At 44.0% G+C, this 14,666-nt stretch overlaps 1 protein-coding gene across 1 annotated transcript in view; it reads left to right on the plus strand.

Annotated features, from left to right (window-relative positions):
* Positions 1-8,752, plus strand: part of LOC138568928 (cathelicidin-2-like) — a 73,302-nt gene extending 64,550 nt beyond the window's left edge. Inside the window, exons 3-4 of the mRNA XM_069646700.1 lie at positions 5,227-5,310; positions 8,279-8,752. Coding sequence (XP_069502801.1) covers positions 5,227-5,310; positions 8,279-8,356 — 162 coding nt within the window. The 3' untranslated portion in view covers positions 8,357-8,752. The remainder of the gene's footprint in view (positions 1-5,226; positions 5,311-8,278) is intronic.
* Positions 8,753-14,666: the final 5,914 nt, after the last annotated feature.

Consider the following 14,666-nt stretch of genomic DNA (forward strand, 5'->3'; position numbering starts at 1 on the left):
GAATGTTGTGGAGGAACAGAAGAACAGGAGGGTGTGGAAGAATTTGGGTCAATTTAAAGGGTGAAAGAATTGAGAGCTGGGACTTTTGGGATCTCGCAAATTGGAGGAGTGAGAAATGGGTGAGTTGTGGGGGAGCAATGAAGATGGTTAGAAAGAGAGAAAAGAAGGTGGGGAAGGCACATCTAGAGGGTTGGCAAAGGTGTTTGCAAAAGGTTTGCAGTGGACTATGAATACATCTCTAAATCATAATGTAGGCAAATATATGAAGCACTGATAACTTTGAGGAATATTGTAATTTCCTCAAGACACGTGCGCGTGGATAAGGAGAGTCGAGGTTCTGATTTATCTTGTCTAGTTTTAAAAGTCTTTCTGAGATTGGCATAGTTAAAAATAAGCTACATTTTAGTGTAAGTATAACATTGGATCAGAAGAAGGAAGAGAAAAAGCCATTGAATGTTGAATGTAAAACATGTGGAATCTCTGCCAATCAGTCTCATATTAAGTGTGACACCTAGAAGAAAATACAGGCTTTTCATTTTGCATTCTGGAATTTGTAGTTTTCATTTTTCCATTGTAAGCTTGGGCCTCGATCTCCTTGTGCCAGGGAAAGGCCAAGACTGTCTCAAGCTGCCACACATGACATGACTGTATAGTGTGTTGCTTCTCACAAACACACTTGTAAACTGACCTTCAACCGCCATCTGCTCCCCCGAAAACACAATTTGGAGGAGCCATTTAGAATGTATGCTGCCTTGTTTGTGCCACAAACAATAATTTAAAGAGCATATATTTTAGTTGCCCCGCAATCATTAAAACCTTACCCCAGGGTTCAGTGCCCTGTACCATGGGTGACAGGAATCGCAGGATTTTTTAATTTTCAAAGTTATAACGCTCTAGGGAGGCTTCAGGCAATGCATAGAGGCTGGGGCAGTAAAAAAAAAATGTTCCACATAGGGAACCTCGACGGTGTCAAGCATTTTTCGGGAATTATTTATATTAGTTTGCTAAGTAAAATAATATCTCCACCCTTCTCCTAAAATATCTCTTAATCATGCTTAATTAAACAAAAATCCATCCTTTGGCAGTATCATTAAAATCATAATGTACCGTGAAAGGCATGAATGAGCTTCGACCAGATTTGTTAGACCAGGAATTGTGGGGATCCCCTGTATGGGCCTCGCTTATACTAATGACCTCACTGATTTCTTCGGATTACTCACTGTTGAATTGATGGATTTAGACAGGAAGCACGTGTGTCTATTTCAGGTCACTGCCAAATTATAATTATACGTTTTGGTTTATTACATTGTAGGACCTCTCTGCACAAAGTGTGTACTGTTCATTATGGCCTATATGATTTAACCATTACCCACTTTTGTAGTATGGCTATTTTGCCAAATTATGCTGCATTTTTAGAAGATTTTTTTCCCACCAATATATAGATGGTAAGTTTGGGTAGGTATAAAGGGAGGGAGGTTAAGGGGTCAAGGGTATGTGGATCTATGTGATTTTAACAAATAAATAAATAACGAATTTGTAATAACTTGGAAGCTGAAGAACACCCGAGCCAGCAGGTAAGTTATTAAGTAGATTTATTGTAGTTCAATGCCAGGAACAAAACATTGGCATGTCCTTCCTAGTCAGCATAACTCCAACTGCCAAGCTTCGAACCTTCACACACCAACACTCCACTCACACTGACATCACTACATTCCATTCAGCAGTGATGTCATCCACTCAGCTAGTAAGCACATTACAACACTTCTCCCTCCTTTACTTTGTTGGAAACAGATAATGATCACACCTAAACCATCACCAGACAAAAACCCCTGCATATACGTGTGGCCAGCACGTAATGCTCCAACTAGTTACACCACTGGCGACAAGAAACTGCCCCCAGAGAACACCAAAACCCCGACACACCAAGGAACAGGAAAGTGCTCCACCAAAGGAGTAAGAACCCAATAAAACCTACATGGCACCCCCAAGATACTAACACTGTGCCAACACGTTGGGCAACTTGACACGTAAGTGTCTACCAAACCCTTATACCAAGTCCTACGCCCAACTCTACCCCACTTCCACTCCTCCCTTTATAACAAACAGAGAGGAACCCAACGCATTCTACAAAGGGCTCACTCCTTCCAAAAACAGAACTGGACAACCTTCTAGAAACAAAATAAAAACTACGCACCTCCACCTGTTCCAAGCTGCCCCTTAGAACCTAAGTCCTGCCACGACCCAGCGTTCCCAATAGATAACTACCTAACACTCCTCAACCCTCAGTGCACAAACATCCTCCCGTCCTAGTCTGCCCCCTAGGACACCAGGGCTGCCACCCCCGGACACACTCCACACAGCTCAACAGAGCAACAACAAGCACAACAACGGAACAGTTCACCACAGCACCCCTAAGGATACCACAACACCACGACCAACCACCTGAACCAGTCACGCACCAAACACACAGTAACCACCACGGACCCATGGTCCAGCCCACTGCCACCCGCAGCACACCTACCACATACCGTGGACCCCTGGTCCAGCCTACTGCCATCTGCAGCACCTACCACACCTTGGACCCCAAGTCCAGCCTACTGCCTCCTGCAGCACACCTATTACATACCTTGGACCCCAGGTCCAGCCTACTGCCACCCGCAGCACACCTACCACATACCGTGGACCCCTGGTCCAGCCTACTCCCAACGCAAAACGCAGCACACTTCACACTGTGGACCCCTGGTCCAGCCAAACTGCAACACGCAGCCCTCACCACTCATCATGGACCCCAGGTCCAGCCTCACCTGCTGCACCCCAGCAGAACACCTCAATAACCAACCACTCCCACACAACGCAACGTTCACCTCACGCACCAATGCAAACCCCTAAACCGGATGGTTGGCATACACGCAAAACATTGCACACATTTTAAATACAAAATGATGTGTAAAAATGCATTATATCACGTAATTATTGGTAAAGGATAGCTGTAGGCGCATATAAATACACACACAGCACAGGATAAACAATGCTGTTCACAAAGCAATTCAACCCGCAAGTGCCCCCACCCACGAGTCCGTACCCCCAATAATGGAAATACAACCTGCAAGCAAACATTTTAAGTAATGAACAGTTCCACCTGCAAAGAATCATTGGATGAGTGACAACATATGCAATTTAATGCAATATACTGCAGGAACACACTCAACTACTAATTAGCACACAAATTGCAATTTCTTTATTCATCCTCAACACCCAGCCATACACAACTCTTAGCGCGCGCATTCACTCACTCACACGGGCCCATGCACACGCTCACACACTACACACTACGAACCAACATAGCCAGCACAATGATACAACAATTCACTAAGATATCTAGACTGTTTACAGCCTGCGCAACACCATCTCGAGTCACAGGGCACAGGCAATTCCCTATACCTGCCCTGACAATCCTGCATGAATATAACGTAAATGCCGCACTAAAGTCAAACCTGCAGCTTCAAGCAACGTTCGCCCATGCAGGTAAGTGCGCCTCACTGATGAACCGCATTGTCCATGATGTGTTACTGCCATGTCTCCACACCGCGCACAGTCGACGAAACAAAATGCTTCCCTGCGCTCCAGCTGACCACGCTGGAACGCAGGCAGAGACCCAGGCAACGTCACCGTTGAGGAACGTACGACGCTCCATCCAACCAAACGCACGCGTTCCATCTTCCTTTGCTGGAACGCACGCCCACAAAAAGGCCACGTCATCACTTCACCCGAGCTGCCGGCGAAGCAACAACACTGCCTCGCACGAATGGCCACGATTCCATGGAAATCCACTGCCCAGCACGCCTCCTCCGGACTCTCTCTCCTTGGACCACCGCCGCAGACCACTCGCGACAGCCGAAAGCTGGATCCGGACCCGCGCACTATGCGTCTCTGCCCAAAAGCTCTCCTGGCAACTCTGTCACTGGGCGCTGGGATCCCAGGAGTTAATCGCGGCGCTCAGATGCCGCTCGGGAACCGCTCGCTCCTCACCATGCTGGAAAGCAGAAGCCGCCTCCCTCTCCGAGGCTCCCGTGCTGGCACCAGCCACGTTCGAGCAGCTCACCTCAGGTTTTGAAGGTGCGGGGGCTCTGAACAGGACGTCTGGAGCCAGAACAACAACTCCTCACGGCTCTGCACACCGACCTGTGTGCCGTACGACTCCAGGCACTGGCCAGGCTAACACCAGTTGAGGATCTGCCTACCACAAACTCCACCCGGCAGCTTGGTCTTGACGACAGACACTCCTCAGATCACTGCACACCGAACTGTGTGCCGATAAATTACCGTTCCCAGAACCACCCGGTAACTGGGACAGGCGGCCCACACTGGAACAGCTGTTGCTGTTAACACTGCACACGGACTGTGTGCCGACTAGGACCTCAATTCAGCACCGCAGGCCTGCTGAAGAAGGAATCAGCCTAGTCCAACAACTGGGGGCCCCTACTTGCTGACTTCCTCAAGGACATGAATTATATGGAGGGCAATGTTTCCTGGATCTGGTCTGCCCCCTCCACGACAGGAATCCCATCCTCGTCGCCAGTGTAATAACTTGGAAGCTGAAGAACACCCGAGCCAGCAGGTAAGTTATTAAGTAGATTTATTGTAGTTCAATGCCAGGAACAAAACATTGGCATGTCCTTCCTAGTCAGCATAACTCCAACTGCCAAGCTTCGAACCTTCACACACCAACACTCCACTCACACTGACATCACTACATTCCATTCAGCAGTGATGTCATCCACTCAGCTAGTAAGCACATTACAACAGAATTCATTTTAGCAAACCCCAAATAACGAAAAAAATACTGATTTTCTTTTTTGGGGGTCCAATCCAGTCGCTGGGTTCCTCGTCTTTAAGGTCTCACCGCAACCCCTCCCCACCAGATTTAACCCCTAACCCCACCCCCACATATAATTTTAAAAAGCTGTATTTGTTTTGTTGGTTTTTATTCGTTAAAATGCCATTTCTTATGTTCTAGTCGTTGTAATCACTGGAGAGAGAGAGAGAGAGAGAGAGAGAGAGAGAGAGTGTGTGTGGTGTGTCTATTTACTCTTTTTTGTGGTAAAAAAAGCATTAGAATCAACCCCAAGGAAATTCAGCAAAATTGCCATTTGTCAAACATTGCAATGAATGTTCATAGCTCTGCAATACATACGTCCTCAATGCTGCTTCCCTCCCCCCATGTAGGTAATGAAAGCTTGCTCAGCAGTCTTCCTACTGGACCCGGAAAGAAACGCCATTGTGATCAATTGTGACAGCCCTTCACCTAAGGTGCGTTTCCCAGCCTGATGCTTACTCTGTGTGACTTTCTTCAACTTCTTCATGTTTATTTTGCCTGCGTAGAGACACATCTCGTGCCACTGAAACGCAGCACAGAGCGATTAATTAAAAGATTTAGCATGGGTGTATGCAACAGATTCCTTGTACTTTCCTTAGGTGACTTGAGAATGTGCCCTTTTAGAATAAGGATTCCACCACTGCCCGCCAAACTCTAAAAAGAAGCCCAATGTCTTTTGCATCACTGTGCAGATTTAAATAAAATATGGAGCGAATGTACCAGTCAATAAGAGTTCAATAAAGTCTGTAAGACCTCCTGGGCAAAGTTCCCCTGCAGGGCTCTCTCTCACCACTGTTCCTGAACATGTATATGTGATCTAATCAATCATGCATGGTCAGTTTCAAACAGAAATGAATGCAGGTGATGCTTAGATGATCCACCTCGGATTGAATCAGGACATTGAATATCTAAACAAATTCTCAAAGTCCATATGACAGACCTAATTCTGGATGTTAATTGGTTTGAAACTGAGATATTGGTGTCTTGCAACAGCACTGGGGATAAACTTCCATTGAAAGACATGAACGAGCTAGAGACTGTCCCGAGCCCTCCATCTCCCCTTCAGTCTCAGCTGCCCTTAGCAGGTTCAACACCAATATGTTTAAATAGGCACACACATGTCAGCTGCAGTGCCACAGCAAGGTTGTTTTTAACCAGGTTGAAGAAAAATAGCAGGACTGCCTGTGTATGAACATGATAATGCAGTCCAAATCGTCATAATGCAGATTTCAACATGCTTGCTATCAATATAAATAGACATCCACGTGAATTTGTATATCTCTGTTGGGCATTTAAAAGCCTACATCAAAATCATCCAGACAATGAGAACTGAAAGGATTTATGATGTGAGGTGAGAGCTCGGTGAGAATGCATGCATTATTCCATACTGGTGCTATGAACTCCAAAACAGACTGTTTCTACCAGGAGCCATCCTCCCAGCCCCTCCACTCACCTGCAATGCCAGCATTCATACATACAATTTCCCTGGTTTACCTTCATTCCGGCCTTCCGGAGCAACGAGGTAAGATATACTTGCGTATGTGTATATATAGTCCTTCCCCAAACCCATGTGTTTCTGCAACTTGGTTAAGAGCCTTACAGTGGCATTGCAGCTCTCATGATTGTGTTAATTGTAACCATATTTAACTTCATTCCATGCAGATATAAGTATTTCACACTATTGTATACTGTTCCTTTAGCTGGAAAAGGACACATATATGTCCCACTCTGACCATAGGTTTAGGATCCTCATTTTGGAGCGCAACCCATTGCTATGCAAATTTAAGCAGACATGTTATGGGTATAATAGTCATACTTCCACATTCATGTGTCTCTGTCTTGTGGGCCTTTACAAGCCTATATCACAATTAGCCAGACAGTGAGAATTGAACGGATTGATGATGCCAGGCAGTGGTCGAAGTGTACGAAAATAAGTAGTGGAACTATGTTCCCTGCTGGCCTGCAACCACTCCCCACAAACCCCATCACAACGTCCCCTCCCAGACACAATACACACCACCAAACAGTTGCACCTGCTGTTTAAGGGAATGTTCAGTGCAGTGCACTGAAAGTGCACCACTTCCTACACTTTTATTTTAAAACGAAACCATTCCGGAACGGTTTCTTTTTAAAATAAAAGTATAGGAGCTGTAAAAGGTAATTTAAAAAAGTAGAGGAGCACCGCTCCCGACCGCTCCCGCTCACTTCGACCACTGATGCCAGGTGAGAGTGAGGATTCCTGAATTATTCGGTTACATGTCTTTACATGGAATTAACATATATCAAAGCTTTTATAATGAAAAATATAACGTTTTATTTTTTGGGGTGGTATCGCCCCTCAAACCTCCGTTTCCCACCCCTAAAACCTCACCCCAACCATTTCCCCACAAGATGTAACCATTTACCCCACCCCTAAGTGCATTCTTCATACAATTTTTCGTTATCAAATATTCCATGTATGTTCATTCTTTATAAGATTTTCGATATATAGAGACTGTACACCAAATTATTCAAGTTTGTGTTGTGAACTCGCACATGGACATTTCACTGTGAGGAATGCACATCTGTTTCTACAGAGAGCCATCCTCCCATCCTCACCACACATCTGCCATGCTAACATTCAAACATAACATTTCCCTGTTTGCTCTTCAAGAGGTAAGAGACACTTGCGTGATTGTATGCATGTTTCTTCTCCAAGCCCATGAATTGCTGCACAATAGTTCAAGGTTGTCTCTGTTGTTGCACCTCAGATAAGATGGTTATGCCACTTTACTTCCACTTTCACTTTGAGGAGGAAAAAGCATGGTGCAGAAACCCTCATCGTTGTGTCTTACCCAGCCTAGCCTGTTTTCAAAATCTCCTGAAAGTGTGGGGTCCCTCACTCCCCTCCTCCTACACCTGCCATGACCAAATACCAGGAGCCAAATCAGACAACCTCCATCAGCTACCTTGCGAAGGAAGTCTTACCCGCCAACACTCAACAGCCAACGATCTCCTAAAGCTATGACACTGCAACATTGGTGCCGTGTTGCAACACATAACTAAACATGGAATCTGTAATGCATCATTAAGATGGGCATACAATATCTGCAACTATATGAAGGAAGTGTTGCTTTTTATGCATTCCATCTATTTTAATGTATTTCTCAGCAAGTTGAAAGGGGTTCTTCCCGTGTTCCATTTTACTTTTTTTCCTGCCCTCTTCATTAGGCTCTAGTACTTTTTTCGTTGTCTTGTGTCCCACTTTACATAGTAATGTGTTTCTCTTTGAATGCGTCCACTGAGAGCATTGCTTCCCTTTCCACTGGAGAGGCAGGAAGTCCTCTTGCAGGACTACATGAACATTATATCAGTGACAAGGTCTATCCTTGACTGAAATGTCGTCCTTATTTGTTGTTCCAGCGCACTCGTTCCCGAATGGCAAAATGTCCACCAAAGTGTAGGAGACCTGGAAGCGGCAGCCCCATCGGACGTTTTTAATTGGTGGCACCATATCCATCGGAGGAACCTGAAATCCCCAATTTTCAGCACGATGAGGAGCAATTCCCGCACCTCCAAGAAATAATCCCTTCCTCACAAAGTTCAGATCTCGAATTCCAAAAACTGGATCCAACCTCTTGAAAATACACTTAAATTTTTTTTTTATCATGAATACTATTATTTTACATTCTGTTTGGTACTCAACACTGCTGCTTAGCTAATGAACTGTTAGCATCTATTGCGTTGTATGTTTTAAAGTTATGACTTTTAAAACTCTTTAGAAAATCATTTCATAATCGTATCATGATTTCAAAGTCTAAGCTTTGATGAGACTGTATGTCTGTCTATCAGCATCATTTTAGACTGTTAAGAATAAAAAAAATCAGCAAGTAAAAACTTTGGATGCTTTTTCAATCTAAATTGTCTAGGTGATGGAGCCATATTAAAAACAAAAGCCACAAATCAGTAACGATAACATTGGAATAATTATGACTTATACCATGCAAAATGGAGTAAGCTATGTACGTAGATGTTACCCCAATTAATCAACGCAGGATACCCATTTCATCAAAAGCATAAGGACATCCACTGATTTAACACCAATACAATTATTTTAGGCAAGTAAATGTTAACTTTAAAGTTAAACTTTTGTTTTACTCCATGTTTTTTTAAATCAACATAGTTCGATAACCTTAAGAAATATTATTATTTTAAAGGTTCTATCACGAAACTGAGGGAGATCAACCATACACACAATAATCTCCAAAAGGTTTTATTTGCGTGCCCTCAGTAAAATGTGCCTAATATGCAGAAGTTGTTGACAACCATTCCCTCAAATCCTTTGATTACTTCCTAGGCCCATGTGGAGTTCTCTGAGTTTCTGGTTTATGGATCTCAAACAATGTTAAAGCTTTTCCCTCTCCCTTAATGTATAAACACATTGCAAGAACACGTAAACACAGATTCGCTTCTTCAGTAAAACAAATATGTTTGGGAAAATTTCAAAGAGCTCAATAAAGACAAAACGTCTCTGGTTGAAAGTAAAAGTCACCTGTTGCAACACAAGTCTCACAATGGGGAGTTTTGCCCTGAACCAGTCTCAGTCAATAACACAATAGGGATTTACAGTGAGCAAAAAGCGTGTGCTGCAAATGCTCATCTCAGAACAGGTTATCATGCCATGTTCTTTCTGGAGAGGAGCGCCTGCGACCTTTTCTGAAATATTTGCAAGGAACTTGGGGTTGGTCACCCTAAGTTACCTGGGGGCAACCAGACGTGGTCTCCCTGCTCACTGTTCTCAGAGAGGCTCAGCTTCACCTCACTGATGAGGCCCAACAAGGCTGAAACACGTCTATGGGGTTGCTGTAGGTACTCTTGTTCAGAGAGGAATTGCCATAGCATTTTGGTGCTGGACTGCCCATGTGGGCCGGACAAAGACTGATATGCAAATGGGTATTTCCCATCTGTGAAAGGTACAGTGAGCAAAAAGCGTGTGCTGCAAACTCCCATCTCAGAACAGGTTATCATGCAATGTTCTTTCTGGAGAGGAGCGCCTGCTACCTTTTTTGAAATATTTGCAAGGAACTTGGGGTTGGTCACCCTAAGTTACCTGGGGGCAACCAGACGTGGTCTCCCTGCTCACTGTGCTCAGAGAGGCTCAGCTTCACCTCACTGATGAGACCCAACAAGGCTGAAACACGTGTATGGGGTTGCTGTAGGTACTCTTGTCCAGAGGGGAATTGCCATAGCATTTCGGTGCTGGACTGCCCATGTGGGCGGGACAAAGACTGATATGCAAATGGATATTTCCCATCTGTGGAAGGTACAGTGAGCAAAAAGCTGTGCTGCAAACTCTCATCTCAGAACAGGTTATCATGCTATGTTCTTTCTGGAGAGGAGCGCCTGCTACCTTTTTTGAAATATTGTCATGGAACTTGGGACTAGTCACCCTAAGTTACCTGGAGGCAACCAGACGTGGTCTCCCTGCTCACTGTGCTCAGAGAAGCTCAGCTTCACCTCACTGATGAGGCCCAACAAGGCTGAAACACGTGTATGGGGTTGCTGTAGGTACTCTTGTCCAGAGAGGAATTGCCATAGCATTTCGGTGCTGGACTTTTTTGAGGGATTTATGTCACCCTACACTTATTTATGGTTTGTTGTTTTTTTTTTAGTTGCAGTCTGATTCCTCTGACTCACAATTCCCTGGCTCACAAGAGACCCTTCTGACTGGGTCACTGAGCGAAAGTGTGCTTGCACCTGAGGCCTAGGCAGCCAACAGAGGGTGGGCGGAGTGTTCCCAGGCCACACACCAGATTTGTCGCTAACGTCAGGACCAGTTTAGTTTTGGTTTGTGCTTAGCTTGATACTGTAGTTGTTGTCTATGCTAGTTATAGTTCTGTTTCCCAAACCTGCCTCCTTGTCCAACTCCTTGCTGAATCATATCTACTGCATGCCTACTTGGAATTTCCTGTCAACCCTAGACCCTGTCTCTCTCTCTTCTTCTTTCTCTATCTCTTCTTTATATGGCACTAGGCTACGGTATTATGCACTTTGCATGTGTTTAGATATCCACATCTTCTCCACATACATTCCACAGGTGTAGGGTGTGTCTGTTTTTCCCACCATTCTCTTTCCTTACCTTTGTTCTCTCTCCCACCCTTTATTACTCCTTCATTGCAGTCTCCAGCCACCACTCGGTCTTTCACTTTCTCCTTGCTCTCCTCCTTTCCCTTTGTAATCATGTCGTCTTTCTCTGTCCTTCCCTCTGGCATTCTACTTCCAACATCCTTCTATAGCTGTTCTCCCTCTCTTCCTGGTCTCTTTCCTCCTTGTTGCTCTTAGTCTTTTCATTTCTGACATCTCCTCCTCCTCTCCAGCTTCTCTCTCAACTCTCTGGATATTGTACTGGCCTTTGCCATCCTGTCTCTTACTCTCCCCACTAGCCCCTTGCTCTTTATTCTAGCCCTTTCAGCGTTTTTTTTCTCTCAAGCTTCCATTTCTCCACTCCAGCACCCAACACGTTTCCACTCTGCTTCGCTGTCTTCTCCAAAAAACTACACTACTCAAGAGAATTTCTGATTCTTATAATGGTCAGACCTAACCCTGTGTTGGGTGAAATAGCACCGGATGTCATGAGTAAAAGGCCGGAGTCAGTTATGAGGGCTCCTCAAAAAGAAAGGCCTGCCTTGAACTAATGTGGAAATGAGGCCCTGCACTTTCAAAGCAAAAAAAGCGAATTTGGGCCTCAAAACCTGGAGAGGCCTAAAGATTTCAATTGCCCGGCATAAGGGAAAGACATGAGACATGAGTGGCCAAATTATGAGGGAGCTCAAGTAATATTCTCAGAAATTACAGTCCACAGAACCCTAAATGGGATGTCAGCATTATGAACTACAGTTGCTGGGAAGTAGATTGCATTTTGGCATGAACATTAAAGAAAATGTGTAAATCCGTTTTTCCCTTTAAATTAAAGACATGCTCATGAAAATGTGTGAACGATTTGTAATATATGAACGTGTGTTCTGTCCATCATGAGCCCATCACAGAGATGTGCAAAGAATCTACAAGGAGATGTTGAATTGCAGCAGAATGAAGACTTTTTCACGGATGAAACTTCACAAAGTGACATTGAAATTGTGCCTTAAAAATGACACTCTGAGCATCCAGATGTACAACTAAAGTCCCTAAATATATAATTATGTTGCCCTTCTGTAACCAATGTGTGCATGGAACTACTTTGCAAGGGTTTTTAAATGTTAAAATTGTGTGCAGTTCCAAGTGTTTATTTGAAAGTAAAATGCTTTAAGTGAGGGGCAGGCCTAATCTTGGTTTCATTTCTCTGCTGTGTCTTCAAATGTGAAACTAAATTTTAAAGCCCATTGTCATGGGGATGTCGGCCAGGGTTCCCTTCAAGCATGCATGCTTGCACTTAGAAATACAATCCTAAATTCCAGCAGAGATCAGAATTGTGGTGGGGGCGAGGTAAAGGCAGCTCTGTTCTCCAGCAGTTTATGATCCAAACAACTCAGGCAGCAATACAACTGTCTGTAGCTGGCAATTAGTTCTTGAAGCCCTGCGCTAATCTAAACACAAGACCCCCCTCTTGATTTCACAGCCACGAACAGACAGATCCCAAGGGTGGGGGCCAGGGTTAAGGAATGGTTTCACTCCCATTGTTCAAAATGGGAAATATGCTTTTCATTGTATAACATTGGCCATATTGGTTGCACAATAATCAAAGTAGGATTTTTGAAAAGGTGAAAGTTGACTGCTTCTTGGCGACCAAAAACGATTTTGGTGGGGCTTAAACAACCAAAGTTATTTAGGAAAACATCATGGGGCACTCCTGGTGTGGTTGAGAAATATGATTCATATTCCGCCCACTGAGCAGCATATTTTTCACGGACATAGTTTGGGAGTAAATGAGGGGAAACTGTAGCTCTGCAATGGAATAACCCACAAACTTCTAAGTAGGGTCATTTGATTCACCGAAAAATCTAGTGTTAAAAAATGCTGTCATGTCTGTTGAAATATGAAGAGTAAGGACATTTGTCAGAGAGTGAGATTTCTATGTCCCCAAGCCAGACCGAGCCCTCCTGTCAGAGTAAGATGACAAAGGGGTGTCCTCCTCTCATTTTCCAAAACACTCCTAGATTTTCTGGACCAACGAGCCCACAGATGGGAGTGAACTTTCAAACAGTGCCCAATCCATTCTGGGAGAACTATGACACACTAGTGATATCACTTGGCTTATGAATAAATCATTCCGCCTCAAATCAGGACTCTTCCTACTAAATCCTGAAGTGAGCAGCTGCCAAAATCTGGAACCATCCCAGGAGAGAGAGGCCTAAATCTTGCAGAGGAGACAGAAGGTTTAGTAGCTGCCTTGGGACCCTTTGTAGGACAGAGGGAATCCTTGACTGACACCTTGACTGTCCCCGCAGTGATGCTCTGATGCTCCCTTATGTCCCATCCACCCCTCTCCTGTAAGTAAAGATATCCCAAGCTATGGATTGCATAAGCCCTATTTGTTTAGCACTGCCCTCGAGAATCTCCCATTGAAAATTCCCTATCTTATTTGTCTGTGCATTTAAGCCATATTCCTATTGATAAATCCTTTATTTGTCTGTGCCTTGTAGTCGTTTTCCCATTGTCAGGACTGCATGTCTAAATAAAATAGTGTGAATACAAACTAGGCAGGAGCAGGGTTGAGATTTTGCCCTGGTACAGAGAACCCATCAGGTGCAGAATACATTTCGCAATGAGCACTGTATAAATTAACATGGCTAGAAAGCACCTTCAATCCAACTTGTTCATTAAAGGTGAATGGGAAGAACAAAAACATGAAGCAATGCAATCTAGAATGATGCAAGAGGTGGCCTCTATAAATCTGGATGTGTGGCAGGATAATGGCCTGTTACATAAAGCTCTGACCAATTTTTATATGATGCAGACCACTAAAGATGACCAAATTAAAATGGTCCAGCTCACTGCATATATGCACTTTCATATGATGATCATGGAATAAAGATACCAGGAGAGTGTAGCCTCTGTGAAAAATCTATCTGAGTTATTGGATCAAGCACAGAGAGAGATAAGTCAGGTAGAGGAGAAAGTGCTACAGAGCCAGAATTCTGAGTTAAAATTAGGAGACATCATTCAGCAGCTAAAGGATGAGTTAGTGGCACAGCAAAAAATGGATTCAGAGCAAGAGTCTCAATTTTCTGCACTGAGAGAGGAGTGTCAAGAAGGGGTTGAGAATCTGAGAGATAATCAACTAAAATTGAGTCAACAAGTGGTCCACAATACAGCTTGCATAGAGGACATGTGTGCATTTCAAAATCAGATTAAGCAATTAAAAGAGAAGAATAAGCAGTGGATCATAAAGGAGGTCCATTCCTAACTGGAATTTGATCCAGAGCACCAGAATTTGAGTGCTATGAAATGGCAGAGAGATCACTTTAGTGAACAGAATAGCACACTGTGTTGGGAAAAAGATACCCTGTGTCAGGAAGCGGGCCAGCTAAAGACAGACCTGGAGAAAAGTGAATCATGTTTTCAGGAACTGACTAACATAAGGGTAGAAAAAGAAAACTTAATGGGACTCGTAAGGTAAGCAGTTTTGGATTTAGAGCAGACAACACAGGCCAAAAATGCACAGAGTGAGGAGATTAGTCTCCTGCAAAAGAAGAGGTCTGAGTATTTCCAGATAATACAAGATTCACAAAAAGAAAATGAGTGCCATTGTGAGGACTCCAGGGCCACGTAGTAGCACAAAGCAAGGTCATAGAAGCTACGCAAGTCCTGGTAG

Source organism: Ambystoma mexicanum, chromosome 2q (genome assembly GCF_040938575.1).
Source record: "Ambystoma mexicanum isolate Mex_15411 chromosome 2q, UKY_AmexF1_1, whole genome shotgun sequence".
NCBI lineage: Eukaryota > Metazoa > Chordata > Amphibia > Caudata > Ambystomatidae > Ambystoma > Ambystoma mexicanum.